This window comes from Megalops cyprinoides, chromosome 19 (assembly GCF_013368585.1).
Source record: "Megalops cyprinoides isolate fMegCyp1 chromosome 19, fMegCyp1.pri, whole genome shotgun sequence".
Taxonomy (NCBI): Eukaryota; Metazoa; Chordata; class Actinopteri; order Elopiformes; family Megalopidae; genus Megalops; species Megalops cyprinoides.
In genome coordinates, this window is record NC_050601.1 from 9,922,488 (window position 1) to 9,943,515 (window position 21,028).

The window sequence follows — 21,028 nt, forward strand, 5'->3', positions numbered from 1 at the left end:
GCAAAATAAAATTTCAGCAAGTTCATTTCTTACAAATATTAAACCTCTAATGTATACGGTGCTCTTTGGTGTCTTACAATCCAGCAAGAGGATGATCGTTTCATGCTAAACATATAATTTTAAAACAAACGCTGCATCACTACCAGGCACCCAGATTTAGCCACAAGCAGCAGGCCAGGCTACGACTTGCTTCTCACTTCTCGTTTGTAATACATTAAGGTTTTGCGTAAACATCACTTTAGAAGATCTAGAACTCGTAGCCCCGGCGGAAGGCCACAAAAACGGCTCCGCGCTCCCGCACATGCACGCACCTCAGAGAATCGAGATGCTCAATCCCAGCATGCCTCTCTCGCACAGCTGTCCATCATAAGCCAACTCTCAGACCACAGCGGTTTCGACATTCTTATTCCACTGGCGACTTCTCACACCCTTTCTGTAAGGCTCTAGCGCACACACTCCAGAGCACTTTTTGTCAATCTGGTTCCTCTCGATTCTGACTTATTCGTTGTCTTTAAAAATCACACAATTCAGTTTCCCTCAACGCATGAGATCAATGGTGATGTTCTGTTTCGCTTTGCATTTTTGTACTGATGTTGCCTTTTATTTATGTATTTTTTGCTCCATCTTTGGCGACACACATGCACGCATCATTAGCGATGGCCCACTCCAGCTGGCTAATGCAGTGAAGTATACCTGAATGAGGTAACTTTCACACGCATATCTCAACGGCAGAGAATCCAGCTTGGTTTGTCTGGCATTGTTATGGACAGAACAAGCCCAGAAAGAAACCCGGAGAGGACAGTGAATATAGCTACCACTGGGGGGAAGTGCACATCCACTGTCAGGCCCTTCCCCAACAGACTAATGCACAATGCCTGAAGGCCGCAGCATTGAGAGCACATTTAAATAGGCGTTTCCTTTTTCCTTTCCGTACTAATGCATAATGAAGTAGTGCATGACTGTATGTGATTACTGACACCAAACTTTTAGCAGCAGACATTATGTTTCGCTTGAGATTTGAGTTGAGGGTTCAAAAGCATTTGTCAAATCACTGGCAGTCTATGTATGACACAGATGAGGAAATTAACTGCAATGGCGAATCCTGGATTCTCTTCTCTCAAAAAAAAAACAAAAAAAAAACAATCAAAACACAGATCTTGAGAAATGTAATTGTGTCCAGCAAATGTATGAATGGGATCAAACTGACAGCTTTTTAAATATTTAAATATATATAAAACTTTTTTGCTTAAAGCAGATGGCCTGTACACAACTGGTAAATTTAGAAGTACCTGTACATATCAAAATTACAAGAAAGCGTTGTTACATAAGAAAGAATACCTTCCTTCTATTCCGTTATATCAAAAATATGCAGCTTTAGTAAACAGATTCATAGTACAATTTCTCCAGTACAACTTTACAATGCTACATTACACTTCGTTAAAAATCGACCAAAGAAAATATAATGCTGCCTTCCTTTTTTATAATCATGATGACGATAACTTGTGCTGTGAAAATGCAGTTTCCACTGGAGCTGAGCAGCTTGCAAAGGACTATAAAAACCTCTGTGCCAAAGTGGAAGCCTGTAAGTCAGCCTGTAAGTCACTCCCACAGTGACTATTTCCCCAAACCGGTTGTCTCTCTACATCGTCCTCTCCAGCAGACTGACGTTCCTTGTACCATTCTGACTCCGGCCTTCTCCTCGGGCCTCCTGCAGAACCCGCTTCCCTTTCTCAAGGCCGCGGTCTCGCAGCCCTGGCCCTTTCCTCCATCCCTCCCTCGTCGCCTCCACTTCAGTCGATCTTCTCCACCTTCCCAATGATCTTCTCCTCGAAGATGGGCAGAATGGCGTCATCCTCGCGGACCTCCTCGAACACCACCCCGCAGTCAAACTCGTCACTTACCTTCTTGAAGTAATACCTGCAAAACGTGGAAAGAAAACAGCTGTTAGCTTCATTTTTACCTATCATGCGTGTCAAGAACAAAAAAACCCAAATTCCAATGACAACCCACTTTGTGCTCAACTCCGGGTAACATGATGCTTGTTGCTGAAATCTAACACAAAACGTGAGTTAAAAGTAGAATATAAGACTTGTTTAAATGGATTACTCAGAGGAAGGTACAGTGTGCTCAGAGAGGATGGAGGCCAGTTTGGTCTCAGCCAGAATTAGCGGGAACAGGAAGTGGACTGACCTGTAGCTCCCTTTCTTGGTCAGCAGCTCCTTGAACTGTCCGAGTGTGATGATCCTCCCTTTGACAGAGGTCCTGTACGGGATGGGCTCCCCGCAGAAGTAATACGCCACGATAACGTTCTCGCACGGCTGCCTCTTTGTAGCTTTGTGTCTGAGGAAAGAAAGGAAGCAATTTATCAAAGCTGCGCCGCGACAATGCGCTGTCGGTGTTACTAAACAGGGACATCAAGTCAAACAGGGTCATTTCCTTTTTGCCAGTAAATCGGTCTTTCAAAGCTTCTGAAAAAAGAAAGAAAAAAAAAAGTCCTTGGCTTTTCACCAGGGGTGAAATTACACTCCCGTGGTATGAGGTGCCCTCCTTTGACATCACCCTGAGAAATACAATCCGGAAATCTCCGGAAGGGTGGACCGAGATTTAAGTCATCTGCCTGCCCCTCCATCCAGATTCTGTCAAATAGTGAACGGCGTACGAGACAGACAAAGAGGAGGCTGAAAAACTCTTTTTTTGGTTAATAGGCCATGGTCTTGTGTACGTATCTCCAGGACGAGAAGAAACCCTGTCTAATAATTACAGAGAAACACAGTGACAGTCAGGCATCTATTAATGTTGAGGAAATACTGCATTTAAACAAAACTGACTTTTTTTTGTTCTTTACATAATTGTTCACTAGCTTTAATTCACTGCTTTCAGGACAAAGTGTCTTAGGGTGAGACTGAAAAAAGGCCCAGGCCTAAAATCATCTCATAACATTTTACGATGTGCCGTTACCAACACTGGGCTTTCAATCAGCCAGTCTACATGCACAAAGAGGGCAACAGGGTGTGGCCACAGTGCTTTGGTCAGATGGCGATCTGGCCAACCAGCAGCCCATTCCTGACACTCCTCTCTAGTGTTTCAGGGGACCACGTCATTATATTATTACCATTTAACAGACAGTCTTATCCAGAACAACTTACATTACAATTACTACTACATACAATCCATTTATACTGCTGGATATTTACTGAGGCAATATTCGGCTAATTACCTTGCCCAGGTGTACAACAGCAGTGGCACAGTGGGGAATTGAACCACCAACCTTTTGGTTACGAGCCCTGCTCCTTACCACAATGCTACACTGCTGCCCCCGAGAGGGCATGGTTCAGTAGGACCTCCCAACATGCCAGCTGTGTTCATCCACTCACCACACCATCTCTAACATGCTGACCAATCGCTACACTGCTGATCTAGGGGAAGGCGTGTTATAGGAAGCAGTGGTTTCAAGCTCTGACTGATCAGCAGCCACATTCCCCTTACATTCCTCACACAATCAAGTGCACATTAACCACACAGGGGCGAGTCACTTTACACATTCAAATAATCCTTTATCAGCTGAAACGAAATGTTAGTAAAACTAGCCTCACAAATTAGTAATTAAAAGCTCTAGGTGTCATCATCCCAATGTGAAATTTTCTAGACTCGACTTTCAGCCTGTACCAATGGATGTAATCATACTTAGTGTACATCAGGATTCACTACACCAAGTAAAACAATGAGTTGTTGTTAGTGCGCTACAGGAATTAACAGGCTATTCCGAGGCGTTGCGGGTGGCCGGCAGATTGCGGTATACGGGGAGCACAGCGGTGCCGTGCGCTACGCTACGGGAGCAGGGGGCTACAGCACAGGGAGACAGGAAGAGCAGCTGCACGTACTCGCACTCGGAGAGGTCAATGTCGGAGACGGCAGGCACCACGCTGAGCGGGGGGACCAGAGCGGGCCTGACGGCAGCGCGACCCCTCTGGATTACCTCCATCACATACCTGAGGAACAACCCCCCGGTTAGACTCTCAGCCTCTGGCCTGTGCGCTGACACATACAGCAAGAAACGCATGCACATGCACACACACACACACACACACACACAGCCAGAAACACACACACACCACACACACAGCCTGTAACACACACACCACACACACAGCCTGTAACACACACACCACACACACAGCCTGTAACACACACAGCCAGAAACACACACAGCCAGAAACACACACACACACCACACACACACCACACACACACAGCCTGTAACACACACAGCCTGTAACACACACAGCCTATAACACACAGCCAATAACACACATACACATAGCCAATGACACACACAGGCAGAAACACACATATACGCATTCACCCACTCACATGCACTCACACACAGCCAATAACACACACACACATAGCCAATGACACACACACAGCCAGAAACACACACGCACACACACAATCACACAGACACAATCACACAGACACAATCACACAGACACAATCACACACACACAATCACACACACACACACACACGTGCACGCACATAACCAGAAACACTCACACACACATAACAACAAAACCAAATGCATACTCCCACAGCCACAGACATGCACACAAACAGAGCCAAAAACAAGCAGACAGACATACGTGCTCACACTAACACACACAGAGCCATGAACACAAGCACACAGACACACGGCTCAGTACTGGGTCACAATTCCACGTTGTGAACACAACATGATTGCTTCCATATAAATTTTTGGGTTTTTCCTCCTGAAACCTGCTGTTTTCACAGAGGCTCTCTCACAATGTGCATACATAGTCCTCCAGTTGCCATGACCACTGTGGCAAAATCTCACTTTGCCATTTTTTCAAGCATGTGTAGGCACAATAGGGCAATATTATTTCTATTCCTATGATTCTAGTAGAAAAGTGAAAGAGTGACTCAGTGGATATGTATGAATGCTGAATGCTCCAAATGAAAGGGTCATGCCACGGTGTGATCTCACAGGGCAAAACTCTTCTTTGCCTCCTGGGTTTAGTTTCCTGCACCACCATTTTCCTTGTGAAACAGACATGCATGGATGAGGGGGTTACCAGTCTCGGGTAACAAGCAGAGGTCGCTGGGTGAAACATGCACTGCAGGGAAGCATGATGGGTGGGATGGCATTGCTGCTTGGATGAGGGGCTGCATCGGGCATAAGCAGAGGCCCCGTTTCTCTCACACACACAAACACACACCGCTAACACTTCCAGGTCGGACGCCGGGCGCCACGCCTCACCTCTGTTTGGTCTGCAGGGTCCCTGACTTCTTCTTCTCCTCCTCAAGCCGCCGGCGGGCCTCCTCCAGCTGGGTGAGGGGGTTGGGGGCGGGGTTGGGGGGCATGGTGGGGTCCTGGATGAAGGGGTGCGAGGGCTGCACGGTGTTGCGGAGCTGGGCGTTGACCCAGGGGTGCACGGCGCCGGGGCGCTCCACCGAGCTGGGCCGGGACCCCTCGTGCCCCTGGGCCTTCTTGGACCCCATGGCGACTCTGAGGGAGGAGGACCACAAAGGGTTAAAACTGGTAAAAAAGCCCTCATGGAGATTCCTAAAAATGGCACCTAGAGCTGTGTCTTGGAAACGACGACATTAACCTCATGGTTAAAGCAGCGGTCCTCCCGCTCATGGTATTTCCAGGAACAGTTAGCATTCAATAACTACATCTAATATGGACTTGGATGATATGTTTTTAGGGAAGTCAATGGCAATCTGAAAACTAACGAAACGTTTAGTTTAGCTTGACATCCCAGGTGCACCCACAGTCAGTGGCCTCTGAAGCTGGTGCACAAACTGCTGGAAGCAGGATGGACTCGAACAGGGAAGGCAGGTGAAACTCACGCGTAGGGCGCTTTCTTGTGGCGGCCCGCCTCCTTCTCTCCCTCCATCATCCACTGGATGATCTTCTGGTGTTTCTCCAGCTCCTCCGGGGGCACGGGCAGCTCGAAGGCCCGCACGTCCTCCCCTTTCCCGGGCTCGCCCTTCTTGAAGGCCCGCTTGGATAACGTGCTGCCTTTGCTGCTGTGTGGAGAAACGGGGCGGTCAGCATGCAGCAGGCCACTGTTCCTGCCGTCAAACACCAACAGCTGGACTCTGCCCACGCGGTGAACCATCAGAGCTGACATCACCATGAGCAATCATCTGCGTAACTGTACATTTCAGAAGAAACCTCAGTCCTGGGTATTAAAACACACCTATAGCTTGGAATGACAGATCAAACATTTTTTGGAACAAAAGGAGCATAAATGTTAAGTGATGGGCAGCTGTGTCAGATAGTGGTTAAGAGCCAAAAGGGTGCTGGTTCAACTCCCCCCACAACTCCCCACAGTTGTTGTATACTTGGGCAAGTTACCATAGGATTGCCCCAGTAAATCCAGCTGCATACATGGATAAAATTGTAACCTATGTAAGTCGCTCCAGATAAGTGCATCTGGTCATTAGGTCAGCTGTATGTGCTGTTTAAAGAGAGGCTCGATGACCGAGGCTTACCCGTATCCCAGCGCCTCCATGCCCATGCTGTCGGCAAAGTTGCGCGACTTTCCGCCGTACGAGTGTAGCTCCGCGCCCCACGCAAAGTTGTTCGGCACCCTCTGCAGGGCCTCGGCCTCCAGCTGCTCTTTGGGTTTCAGGCCGGACGCGTGGTGCGTGTGGTGGACGTGCTTGTGGTGGTAGGCGCCGCCCACTTCGGCCTTGAGGCCCGGTTTGGCCGGGTGCTTGCCGTGGCCCGGCGCCGCGACGGGGCCGTCCGGAGAGCGGGACTTGGGCGAGTGGCGGCCGGCGCCGGGGGACTGGCAGCCGGGCGTCTTCATCACGCGCTGCACGTGCTCGTCCAGGATGCTCTCGGGGTTCTCCTCGTGGGCGTCGCGCGCCTGCAGGCCGTTGTAGCTCAGGTCCGAGTAGCGGGCGCCGTAGTGCTGGGGGTGGAGGGCAGAGGAGAACTTGTGGCTGGCCAGTGAGGGCGCCGAGGAGATGTCCGCGTCGTCCCCTTCCTCCTCCTTCAGAGGGGAGAAAAATGTGAGAGGAATGCTAACGCAACACTGCACGTTAACACCTCAGCTACCTGTAAATTAATCCCATGGTATTTCCATGAACCGATTTGTTTCTTATGTTTCTCCGTATGCATAGGGTACACATCTTTAATCTTTAATCTTTAACATCTACAGGCCACAAGGCAAACAGGGAAAATACACATGTTGAGAAATGCTGATAACAAATACATGCTAATGCACCTTCACTGTTAAGCATTACTAGGATGTTGTGTTATACAGGAGCTGAACTATAGTGAACCAAGAACAATGCATTCAGCTGGTGAAATGGGGAGCCTCTAGCTCCCTGCGTTATGGCAAATTGACCACTTTAACAAAAGAACAGTACTTTTCACAACAGAAATCCACCCAAGTGTCTCATTAACTAGTTTACTTGCAGGGCAATTCATTCCACCCTGTTATTGATTATGGCTTTGAAGAGGCATAGATGCCACCCGATGTCCTACCAGCAGATGGCGCTGTTTGACATTATGTATAATTTGTAGTCTAATCATCTGTATTCATGGCTGTTGTGCGGTGAGAATAGGGTACGTACAACAAACATGAAAAATCAAGCAAGTGGAAAAAAAGGGGGGAAAAAGGGGAAACCTCATGTGCTTTAAGTTTCATTTTTTTTTCCCCTGAAACTGGCGTATGTTCACAACTCAGAGGAACAGAGGCTACCTGGGTTTGGCTCTTTATCGTGTTGTTTTGCTAAGGATCACATGTTCACATTTGCAATGGGTTCCCCATGAGGTGTGGTGGTTAGGGAACAATAGGTAAGGCACTCTGAGGTGGAGTAATTACTCGTTTCACTTAATATCCAGCTGTATAAACAGAAATGTAATAGCATAAGCTCCTGCGTGCAAGGCGCCCTGGAGAGGGCCCTCTACTAATAAAGCTAATAAATAACAGTAATGACCGTTTGAAGTGGCGTCTCGCTGGGGTTTTCCTTCCAAGGGCTTCCTCAAACGGCGTAGAGCTCCCCACGTCCCTGGCCTATCTGTTCAGCAGTTTTTAACGCGACTCAGCATTGGGTGATCTTTGGCAAATATCAGCTCTTTGATGCAGGCCCAGGTAGTGGTGGGCAGAGGGCCTGGCGAGGGTAGATATATTCTCCTGTGAACAGCTGGGCAGGCCATTAATCTGTGCTCTCCATTACTCAGGTCATGATGACAAGAGAGTGAGCGTGTGCGGGGGGGGACACTAAAACCAGACTCCGTTTTTACACGCGCAGGAGGTCCCCGCTGAATTCGAACCGGCCGTCCTAAATGGGCTGGTGGATGTAATACATTTTCAGGTGGTTATTTTTAAACGTGTGGAAAGAGCCGCGATTAGCTGCCGGCGCAAACGACCCGGGTCCCTCGCATGGGAGACAAATGGGGCTCTCGGCTCGTCTCCGGGGTGATGTTAACGTCTGCAGCGGGCTCATGTAGCTCTGCTACGCTATCTTCCTTTAACAACACCCACAGCGGCCTCTGTTGACCAATAGAAATCCAGCATAGGTATCCCACACATAACACCACTGCAATTATGGTAGTCTGAGTGTGGCATGAACTTTTGCAATTTCAAACCACATCTGCATCACCTGACCAGAAATGCAGGCTAGATCACTGGCCATCAGAGCCAGGTTCCTAATCAAGAGGACTTCTCTCACTGTCACTATAACACACTTGCATTGCCCTGCTACACTAGAACCACAGCACATTTGGAGTGCTAGCTCATGTAACTTATTTCGGCCTGTCTGAAGTTGAAATTCGATGACCTTTACACAGCTAAGACTACAGTTCTCAGATCCCAGATCAGCCTGAAGCAAAGCTCGCCTCTTCACCCCAATCAACCGCCACTGGGCCTGTGCTTTCCAATAACTTCAGCATCCACTGTTGACAATAAAAACACAGACCTGAAACACACCATATCAGGCTAAGATTTTTGGTTCTATCTGTTCTCTGGACCACTATTTTACCAGCTTTACAGGACCAAAGCCTGATTACCTAATTACGCCACAGGCCACCACTCTCTCTGGTAGCAAGTCAATACACTTAAATCCAACTGTCTTAAAAGGCAAATGTACATAATCATAGAGCAGTTAAAGCTGTTTGGTATGCTATGGATGTAAATCACGGCAGAGGAGCTGACAGAAAAGGTGATCTTAGGCAAGTCCCCAAGCGATTTGCACAAAAATACTGGGGGGGGTGAGAAAGCACTTAAAGGAAGCTGCTGCCCGCAGGGACAGGTAGTGCTAGGAATAATAATTATTCATAAGGGACAGTGAAAATATTTCATATTAATGCAAAAATGATGGAACTCCACTGAACTGTGAGTCCCTTGCATTTACAGCAGACCTAACAGTATCATTTATCTGCCTTGAGACTTTTAACACTTAGCTTTCTGGATTGCAAATGATCTATTTGGGGAGCGTGCTGGCATTTCTGCACACTCCAGCGGACTTCAAACAGAGCCATTAGGCTGCAGCGGACTCACGAGGGGCTCAATCTGCAGGTGTTCCACACGCACACACACACACACACACCAACCAAACATATCCTTCATATCTCCGGGCAGGACTTGTGCCAAGTATTCCACGGGGGCAAATCCACCTCATTAAAACAGAGGAGTGTCATTTGAAGGTAACGCAGCTGATGACTGATAACACTCTGGCTGCACAGAAACACCCGCACACCATCACGGGCCTCACATGGAAGCAGGAAAACACATGGTCTCACAAAGGGGGCTCAGGGGGGTGGAGGAATTGGGGGGGTCCAGATGCACGTACCTGTCGGACCCTCTTCAGACGCTCCTCCAGCTTCTCCTGGGCCTCCCTCTCCCGCAGCACGCCCTCCAGCCGGCTGATCAGCTCTGCGGCGAACTTCTCCGGCTCCACGTGAATATCCTTTGGCATCCGGTGTGTGCGCTGCGGGGAGAAGGGACAGTCACATTTACATCTACATTTGTTCATTTGGCAGACGCTTTTATCCAGAGCAGCTTACAAGTTAGGCTTACACTGGGCACAACAGCCTAAAACACAGCCCCGTTCGCTCGTTGCAGGACCAGTGCGTCCAACTAGGTATCATGCCTGGGTTTCGTTTTAAAATACTGTTTCAGATACAAAGACTAATCCAAATCTTCTTCTAGTGAACTGCAAGCTCTAATTATATATAAAAAAAAAAAACATTCGCTTAAGGGACACTTCTAATAATTCAGCACTGGCCTGTCCTTGTCTATTTGTCCTCATAAACTGCTGTCCAACCCTCGACTTGAAGGAAGTTCATTCCTTTGCAAAGCTCACCTTTCCACTCGATTTAGAGGAAAGCACACCACCCTAATGCCTAATGTCGACCGCGGCAGCGCGAGGAGCAAGCGGCCAAATGCGCTTCATAATGATCCTCATACTAAGTGAAACATGACACCGCCACCTTCAAGGTGACTGGCAGACAAAACCATCGCAGCAGTTATCGTGTAGATTAAATCAAAGCAATCACTAAATTTAGCACAAAGGGGGGATTGTGACACTTTCGGCTTTCGCACCAGCGGGACTCCAAGCGCAATTAAAGTTCTTCAGATGCATTTCTGTGGTGCCAGCTTTAAGGAGAGGAAAACACATACAGAGAAAAATAAATATAATAGCAACCATCTCCACGTGTGCCAAAATGTGAGTAGCCACATGTGCCAAAGCACTTGAGATCTCTCCTTGTCTGTTTACAAAGCCGAAGATTCATTCCTCTGAACCAACTCTTTTCTTTCAATCTGGATTTAAATTTACCCAATCCACCTCCAACAGACACAAATACATGCACACACACATATGCACACGTATGTACACACACAAAAGCATGCACTCGCACGCGTATGTATACACTCACACAGGTATGTACACACACACACATGTGCATATGTACGCACTCACACACAGGCATGTACACACAAGCATGCACTCGCACACACGTATACGCACGTACACTCACGCGTGTGTAGGGCACACTAACACACAATACACAACAGTGTGTGAGACGCTGCAGTTGCCTCAGCGCTCAAGGCCACCTGTTTAGCATGGAGGACCGATTTCCTTCTATTTTCCAAGCTGACAGGATCTCCTGCATGAATGAATAATACGGACTCATTCTGACAGCTCGGCGAGGCTGCGGAAGAGGCCGCATGCTTGGCGCTTTCTGCAAAACACACTGTCAAAACCGCACCCGCCTTTAAAGCCTTCCCCATTAAAAAAAAGCCAAAGAAAAACTTTCACTTCTGAATGCTGACACTTACAAAAAAAAAAAAAAAGTTCACTTCCCGCACCTTGGGTATACAAATGGTCCTGTGATCACCGCCTTCAAGCTCATCTCTGGGAAGAGAAACTGAATGGGAGCCTTGCAGTTTCCACACACACACACATCACTTATTAAGAACACAACAAAGAAAGGTAGCGAGCATCAGTGGTGGCTGGGTTTCCTTTCTACTCTCCATCCCGAAACTGAGGGCCCTAATTAGGGAGGAAACAAACAGGGAGCCGCGGCAGTCAGAGAGGACGGTACAGATCTGTCTCCAGCTCGGCTCAGACACCCCGCGCATTGAGTCAGCTGCGCGCAGCCCGGTGATCAAAGGCCTGGAGCTGCCGCTGCGCATCTTAGGAATGCCAAATCCCATTCCAAGGGCCCCACAAAAGGCAGGGCTGTCTTTGTTTCAGCTGCAGTGCTGCGGTTGGAGAGGGAGGGAAAAGGAAATGGCCACAACCTGCTCGGGAGAAGAGACCGCTGTAACCCCCTTGAAAAAAACCCCCACCCCCTCCATAACCTTCCCCGTACTTTCACGAGGGAGTGGGATATGGATACAGGACATCATTCACTCGCTCAGCAGACACCCGCATCACGCAGTGTCACACCTGGGGTGCAAGCCTGCAACCTTCTGCTCACTAGCCCTGATCCTGTGCTTCAATTTAACATTAAGTGTAATAGCCTATACTGGGTCAGACAAGGTTTCGCTGTGGGTGCGTCCGCATCTCACTGACACACAGACTCTGGGATGGACTTACAGGGATATGAGGTAGTGGCACTCGCCCGTTTGCTTTGGCGCTTTCCTGCATCTCTCGCCGATGCTGCTTCCGATACCTGTACGGAGGAATCCCATCTCTGGGGGAGGAAAGAAAGACACAGCATTACAATACACATATGCGCACCTAAACCTTACATATCACAACACAACTAGATCGCATGCCTTGTGTGGCAAAGAAGACATTGTTGCTTTCTATTTCAATTGTAAGTTTATATACAACGCTTCTGGCTAGTGAAATATCATATTAGAAATACCGCACTCTTAAAAGGCATACAGAGACTACGCCCAAAGCTCACTGAACGATTTATAATGGCTCATATGTCCAACTGGACATTCTCCCTGGGGTTTATTTACTCATAAAAACATACCACGATGAGGTGGTGCTGTTGCTGATCAGGCATTAGAAAGAAGATCAATGTAATGATGAGAACAGGCCATGCAGTCCAGGGTCCCCATTCAGCCCATAAAGCAGCTCTTTGGCTCAACATGAGGACTGAGGTGTTGTATGTGGCAATAACCCAGGCCTCTATGTGGGGTGTAATCGATCCTAAACTCAGGCCGGCCTGCTGCTGACGGGGCACTGTGAGCACATTTCGGTCCCCGGATGCCGCGGTCCCGCGGGGCATGCCTTCCCTTCGTCTGCAGCCCCTGTGACACACCGCTTCAAAAGCGCCTCAAACGCCCGCTTCCGTCCCGCCGCGCCGCCTTTGATGTTCCTCGAGCGCGATTCCCCCGTGCCATCTCAGAACTTAGCTAACTCCCCCCCCACCAACTTCATTCAGGCTGCCAGCTCATCGCGGCTCTGCTCATTCAAAGGAAACTCACTTCCTGTAAAGGCGGAAGGTAAAAAAAAATAAATAAATAAAAACAAGAAAGACACTGCGGTGCAGTGGTGCTTCGGCACGGGTCCAAGCAGGGACCGCAGTGACTCGCTAATGAAAACGTACTAGCCCAGGCTGGCAGATAAAAGCATAAAAGCAGAAAAAAATCTCAGCAGTCGCTCGACCTTCAAAGATTAAAAAAAAAAAAAAAAAAAAAAAAACCCTTAACCTCAACCTTGGGTCTGTCGTTTCAAATGCCCGGCTTTACCTGGTTTCGCTATACCGCCCTGAACATTTCCAGCTTCAATTAAAATACACAGCTGTTATTAATCTTGAGAAAAAATTCAATTCAGGATGAATCACCGACACAGGGTGACAGCAGAACAATCACCACCTCTATAAAAGACATCCAGCTATTATTCAGCAGGTTGAACAGTGAGATCCAACACATTCCAAGAGCTTTTATTCCCTTTAAAAATAAAAAAAATCAAATCTGCCAGTAACTTCTTGTGGTGAAACAGAACATTTCTAATGTCAAATCTCAAGGAATTCACAGAAAAGTAACAAGATTTGTGTACAATAGACGTATGTCAGGAAGGTCATGCTGTGTGAGCGTTCTGCACAGAAAGGAAGTAAGGGAACACTGCACTGGTCATAGCACCAGTCAGAGCGCCCTGCCAATGTGAACCTGGGGCCATTCTGACTAGCACTTTTCCCCTCCATACTCACTGAATTTGTCTAACTGAAGCTTCAAGTCACTTTGGAAAAGTTACTCGGAAGGAAAAAAAAAAAAACAACGGATACCTGAAAATCAACCCAGCTGAAATTGAAACCAAACTCACACAGTAAATAGCCCTGACAGGGTCCATTTGTAAACACTTCTGATACTTGGTCCAAATAAACCCTCGCCCTTTAGTGATTATCATACTACCACCCACACTGCACTTTAAATGAAATAAAACCAACGGTACTTCTGAGAGTAATGGTACCTTGGCTGGCCCGCAACCTCACTGTAAATTACTATTCATGTTCTTTTTGAACAGTCGAAGACAAGCTAAATGAACATAATCAGGCAATTTCCACAAACAAGCCATTTTATATATCATTCAATCAACTACAAATCAAGATTACATTATAATTATTTTCTTGAGCTCATACCTCTTGCTTAGATTTTGCTCTTTTGCAACCCATTTAGCAACTTAATGCATGCATAAAAAAGCACATCTTTATGAAAGATTCATGTTCTACACTTTCTGGCTTTCACTGCTTTGTGGATGGAATATTAGTGTATTAGCCAGCACAGCAAATACAATTTCTTGCAAGAAAGCATTTTAAATCAATGTTTGCTTCTATTTTTAATACAACCTTATGTTTTATCTGTGATGAGCAGACAGTTCTCATTGGGAAGTTAATTTAAAGGGGAGGGAAAAAAAAAATCAAAGCTTTTAAATTACATATTAAAGTCCCTCATAGAACCCAGTTGAAATCTCTATAATTAGCATAAGTAATGACATTTAGCTGGCTTTGATTGGTGCAAGTAATGAGCAGAATGTTCCACTTCAGAGGACTCCGGATTCGTTTCTGCTGTTGATGAAACCCGAGAGGAAACAGCTCTAATGTGTGTGCATTACAGGGTGCAGTCAGCCCAGGTCATTTTACTCAGAGGGAGTCCAGGATGTGGTTAAAGACTGGCTGACAAAGGGCTGCAAAGTCAATGGGGGAGAAAACAAAAAGATCTATCAATTTTTTTTTCAGTTGTTTAAAAAAATAAATAAATAAAAAATGTCCCCTCCCCCAGTTTCAGGCCTCCTCCCTTACAACCCCACAGACTGGATGTCAAGTCAGTTTCTGACTCAATTTTGCTGTGACTTGTGGTACAATGTAATCTACTTCACACTAGGTTCCGTAAGCAGAACCAAAGGGCACAGGTGGCAATTTCCTAAAGGTTAGACTGACGCTGACAAAAGAAACTACTTTTATACTGCTGATTTGCAGTGGAGAGCCGGAGACTCCGGGAAGTGAGGGCGACAGGCAATGTCAGGCTGAACAGGCTGTCACCAGTACGGTACGTACACGCTGCTGTCCGTCAGGGACAGCGTGTCGGCGTCGCTGGACATGCTCTGCTGCTCGCTGTCGTTGGCGCTGGTGGCGGGCGCCAGGGCGTAACCGGTGTTGACGTAGTAAGGGTTGATGGGCTCCCTCCATGTTGAGTGTCTGCTTCAGGAGGGAAAAAGACGAGAAGAACAACGGTTAGCGGACTCGTTTAAAGGGCACGCATGTTTATTCTCTTGAAATCCTTCAGCAAATGCCGCTGTTATTTTACATCTTTTGTTAAGGTCAATGCGCGTTTGCTAGAAAAACTCATTTGAAAGTGAATGCCAGGAAATGTTCACACTGGGTTAGACATGCTAAGCACCCAGCTCTATCCAGATGGATTTAAAGATGTTAGCTACACCCGACCAAATGCTCTCCTCAAGTTATTTTCACACGGAAGCACCACAGGTGCCGTCGAGATGAAAACCAGGCCAAATGCACTGTCCTGTATTCATACCACTTCAGTACAGCGTACTGCACCTACAGTAGATAAAAACACAAAAAAGAGAGTGCTCTCTTCATTTTTCTACCTGGAAGGTTTATGCATTCAGCAGCATTTGTGTTGCCCTGTATTCCTTTCACAGGCTTGACGCCAATATGATTCTTTCCCTTTAAAGATGCCTTCTGCAGAAGGTGGGTGAGCTCAATTAATTCCTCTCTGCAGCATCTAAGAGGTTTCCATCATTGACTCAAAATCCCTCAGAAAATTGCAGGAACCGCTTCCCTCTGCATGAATTATACATCTTTACCAGGTCCTGTTCATCTTTAGGCAGACCCTCCCCATAAGGGCTGGCTCCTTTTCAGGGCCAGCCCGAATTTCACAGAACACTCCTGACCTACCATTCTGTTCTTCCGCCTTTTGAAGTCCGTATTCAATCTGTTTTTAAAAAATGTATCGTTCATGAGAGGTTGATGGGATCAAAGCTGGTCTGGGGGAAAAAAAGGCAGTTTGCCACACACTGCCATGGAAGACCCACTGTGGCTGCATGCAATTTTTTGACAGATTCATCTACTGTGACTTTATAATCAAGGCCACTTCTCATTTCACCTTCGGCTGCTGCGGTGAATAGAGTGGCAAACTGATTTTGAAAAACACATCTGCAATTCATGTAGGCCTGCTTTTTGCATTCGACACAGAAATGAAATTTATAAAGATGTCTCACAGGCTTGCGTCTTGTCAAAGCTGCACAATTATAACAGAAATGCAAAATACAAAATACTACTGTATTTTTTCATTGGCATGCATGATAGTAAGACATGTATTAGCCTGACTGCTGTGCTGTGATGTAATGTGGCCATTCCATAACATTTTGGGCACGGTAGTCACCCCATGACCTTGCCCCACAGTACCAGAATAATTACCCATCATCCCCTTTCATTCCTGCAAAAAGACAGGAAAGAGGCCTGAAGAACGAGACAGTTTACACTATACTAAAACCCTCTGCCGTGGTACAGGGAGGCCACACATCAAGGCTATTCCATGGCATGTCAGAAAGCTACTGGGCACTACAGCAAGCCTTTTCACACTGGCTGATGAACACATTTACTGGCTGCATTAACACCCAGCTCTGTTCAATATGCACAAATAGACTCAAAATGATCATTAGAAAAAAATGTGCTGCACTGTGTTTAGCTCCGAGTGCAATAAAAATTACTCTTGGAATCTACTGAAGGGAATCTACTGAACAACTCGATTAAGAATCGCTTCATATCTTTGCCTCTTTAACATTACATTACAGTGTCATTGTCCCCCAAGATGGAACAGGCTGTGTACATTCATATGGTCAAGCCCTTACCAAGGCATATCTGGACAGCTTTCAGATAAAATGCTAAGGATAACTGACGTGGCCAGCATTATTGCAACCAGACAAATGCAAGAGGGTTATATTCAGGTTCAATGTTGTGCAATAAACTAAAGAGCTATCTGGCTGGGTACATAACGTAGCTGGAGCATACACACTGCCCGCATTTCAGACAGAGGGATCTTAACATTTCTACACACCCAATGATCTTAAAGAAAAAGCACGTTTCTAAAGCCACTAATTAAAAAGAGGAAACTGGGGTTTGTGGCCTAAACTGGACACACACAGGAAGTGTGTAGTTATGTGGGCTCCACACGTGGGCACAGCATATGCCTGGGCTGAGCTGGCACTAAGGTGAATGACTTCCCAAAGTGTTCACTGGGTAAAGCAGTGTGCACTGACCAGGGCGAAGAACCAATCTACCCAAAAAGGTCTATAATAGCAACAAAAAGTCAGGTTTTCACTCTTAAATTTCACTCTGAGTCAAGGAAAAATATCACAGGAGACACAATCACTCAATGGTAGTATGATAAAAATATTTTTGTTGTTTTATACTGGATGCAATTACCAATGGAAGGAGAATACTTTATTCTGGAAGGTGGAGGGAGCTGGAAAGAGCCGACATAAAATTTTTAACACGTTTTTCAAATACAGGGTTTTATAAGTTATCAATTTTATGTTCAATACCTTGCAAAGGTAGAATGCAGTTAAGAAAAAAAAGTTCAAAACCATAACTTAGGATCTATACAGTGCTACATTTCAACTGCAGGTCGAGTCAAATTTCACCTTCACTGCTCCAAAAAAATGGTGTCTTCCACAGAACAAAAGGCAAATGTAGAACTCATCACCGATGTGACACCAGTGTCAGGTGTTTGGGACTATTCCTGATCCAGAAGCGTCAAACAAACAGGCAGATGAGGTGTGAAAGGGGTGCCCTCACCTGTGTTGACCATCTTCTCTACAGTCTGACAGCATCTGAACACACAACCCGGTCTGCTTTCTAACCATTCTTTCAATGATGTCCCATTAGACATTAGCATGTGATTTAAACTATGCTCAGAATCAACATATGCTGATTCAAACCCTGCCAAGTAAGGGTTTTAATTAAATACATTTGTTAACTGAAAATAATTTGAACCATTTGTAAATTGTCTGATTTGCCTCACACAGTAAAAGGCTCACTATGTCTGAATTAAGTTCACAAACATTTTCGGAGCTGAATACAGTGGCATACAGTGGTTTTTTAAACAGAACGTAAGAAAAAAAAAAACACCTTTTTCAAAGAATTAAAAATTATTTTCATTGTTAGGGACACAGTGATACATAGATATGTTAGCTATGTGTTCATATAAAAAACATTTACTTCTAGGTCCTTAAAATATGTGTAAAATATATTAGTCATTCGTGTCAACACAACTGACCTGACACATTGCATAAACCCTATCATGTGCCTCAATCAACTGGAAGCACACCAATAAATGTGGGAGAATAGATGTGGGAGATTTGCATTTTTCTAGTGAACTGCTCATCAAATGAGCAAGAATTCACTATGCATTTACATAATACTCACCTCATGATCAACAGGATCCGACATTATTTTGTCAGCAAGTCTACAGACGGAACTGTAATGTCAAGACGCAGTAAGGACACATGAAGGTAAAGCTCCACCTCTTTAAGGGGTGATTTATGTCAAGGGATTCATTACTAGTGATCCCAGTCGGAACCCTACACTTACAAGTGTTGACTTGCGCCTACCCAAAGTAAGTTTCTTTTTTCTCCAGGAGATAAAGCAGTGGAATTCTGCAGAGTCTGCAAATTTAAACAGGCTTCTATTTTAACACGTGGTGCACTCAAAACACGTCTCTGATTACATTAACACCTAGCTATCTGTTCAGAAAAACAGTTCTGAACACACACTGCTATAAAACCTGTGTCTCCGGGTGAATCCACAGTGTGCTTGTGTTGCTACATCGTCTCATTTTTCATCTGCCAGTAAGCACCACAGTAGGACAGCTTGGAGATCCAGTGGTGGTTCCAAACGGAGCAGGGAATCTTAAGTTCTTCTCACGTACAGCAGAACTGATACACAGAACATCACCAGTAAGTAAGACACACATCTTTTCCACATTAAGTTCTGCTGAACTATATAAATTCACTACCTTTTCTGCCATGTTATTATTACGAAGATAGCCTGAGTGACACCGTTTACAGCAGAGATGTGAGTGAACTGTGCTTGATAAGAAAGCTAACCTTTCCTTCAAAAAACATTCCACTGCTCAAAAAGAAAGCATTAGCATTCTCAACCGAAAAGGCGGGGGGGGGGGGCTCTCCATGGAGACGCTCCCCTCTCTGCAGCCCGACTGCACCATCAACAGAAAGTCGGATCAAAGCCTCGCGGTGCGTGCTGCGATGGTACGGTGCAGCGCTGTGGATTTGAGGTGGGGCGGCCATTACCTGCAAGCAAACATGAGCAATCTATAAAGGGGGCACATACAGTGTACAGACGGAAGTGGAAGTAAATATCCAGCAGTATAAATGGATGACATGTAAAAAAAAAAAAAAAAAAAAAAAACTAACCTACACAAGTCGCTCTGAATAAGAGCATCTGCTAAATGACAAAACTTTCACGTAATGTAATGTAATGTAACTGAATGTGGGCCATGTGCATGGATGGATCTGGGGATTATTTGGACTGCGTAGGTTTTGTGTGCTGTCACTGCGACAGACGCACTGACAGAGTCTTAAAATGAATCAGAATTACTGGATTCAATATTCTATCTTTGCCAGACCAGGAGGCAAGGCCTCTGCACCTGAAACCATGACAAACTGACCAGCAGGGAGGAAGTGATTCATCTTGACACATAAGACCATGAACTGTCCATGGTTTTATAACTCCGTACACTACAGAAGCAACGTATGCATAATTAAAGTGAACCAAAACGCACTCTACTGCAGTCATCATACAGGGTTCTCCTCCCAAGAATAAGAAAAGCACCTCTTCACATAGTCTACACTGTACGCGAATGTAAGCTCCTTAAACACTTAGTGCTGTATGCCGTCTGTCAAAAGGAATAAAATTCTGCTTGTTCAGCCCAAAGCCCATCACTTTCTGTCCCTTTCAAGCCAGTTCAGTCTTAATTCCCACATCAGCTCCTCTTGATTCCAGCAAAAGAGATTAGAAACTGTTTTATACTTAAACACTGCAGCTATCAATAGATGCTTAAGGCCTTTTATCGTGTTCAATTCAAAGCCTCTGTGGCCATTTGTTATGTTCTTGTCTTACCCTTCAGACCCTATTTATTTTAAAGCGCTATGCTGAACATGTATGACATTTGCTTTAATCTAATTTAGCAAGCCTAATGGAGAGGATGGTTTACACAACCACTGGCCTTATTCAACATTAAACCCTGTGTCACGTTGAGAGAAATGACTACACGGGTAATGGTTGAGCCAAAGAGAGAATATATTTTACAGGATCATTTTCCTTTCATGTTTCCTTCTAAGCAGCATGAAGTGAACAGCGGATTTCTTTACAATTCACATCAAAGAGTGGTTAAAACACACTTCTGTTTGGCACCTTTTTTTCAAAGGGAGATGCAAATACTGTTTTTTTTATTATACAGTATGTCCTTAAGGACAGCTTACTGTAATAATGATCCATCCCTCATTTAGGAATATCTGTACAACAAACAGCTTGTTAATTTGAGTCCGACAACAAAATTATACCCCTGTGCTCATAGCAAAACAACAAAAATACTCACAATAGGGAATTATTGCAAGTACAAGCAGCAAGACCCAAAAGACAAAAGCAACAACTGAATTTTAGGCGTTCTGCGATGAACAAATTGTGATTCAGGGCACAATGCATGAAGACACTTTGAACAGGTCTGCAGCACAGGGACGTGTGAGGAGGGCGTGGGGGATACGGTCAGTGAGCTAATAATTTGGTGCATGCTCTCATTCAATGGGACAGCTAAATGTGGGCTACACCCTTTCCTGATAGCTCTGACCCAAAGCATAAGGTCAGGTAAGGATAGACAACCTTCATAAGCATGCCCATAAAATAAACAGGCCCTTCCAAAAAAGGCAAATCCTTCAAAAAAAAAAAAAAAAAACACAAGTTCATTTGTATGATTTACTGTGACCAGAGACACAAATTCATCCAAAATAAATGTGCAGTTGCATAGAGAACAAATATTACACA

General features: G+C 45.6%; 1 protein-coding gene across 7 annotated transcripts in view; it reads right to left on the minus strand.

Annotated features, from left to right (window-relative positions):
- LOC118794968 (axin-1-like) overlaps positions 1 to 21,028 on the minus strand; it is a 38,542-nt gene continuing 17,514 nt past the window's right edge. For 2 of the 7 annotated variants that reach the window (XM_036553273.1, XM_036553272.1), the window contains exons 3-11: positions 15,002 to 15,145; positions 12,088 to 12,184; positions 9,835 to 9,972; positions 6,523 to 7,028; positions 5,875 to 6,054; positions 5,279 to 5,527; positions 3,882 to 3,989; positions 2,191 to 2,340; positions 1 to 1,917 (exon numbers count right to left, since the gene is read on the minus strand). In XM_036553273.1, the coding sequence (XP_036409166.1) occupies positions 1,791 to 1,917; positions 2,191 to 2,340; positions 3,882 to 3,989; positions 5,279 to 5,527; positions 5,875 to 6,054; positions 6,523 to 7,028; positions 9,835 to 9,972; positions 12,088 to 12,184; positions 15,002 to 15,145 (1,699 nt within the window). In that variant the 3' untranslated portion in view covers positions 1 to 1,790. The remainder of the gene's footprint in view (positions 1,918 to 2,190; positions 2,341 to 3,881; positions 3,990 to 5,278; positions 5,528 to 5,874; positions 6,055 to 6,522; positions 7,029 to 9,834; positions 9,973 to 12,087; positions 12,185 to 15,001; positions 15,146 to 21,028) is intronic. The other 5 variants (XM_036553275.1, XM_036553276.1, XM_036553274.1 and 2 more) reach the window with 5 other exon arrangements.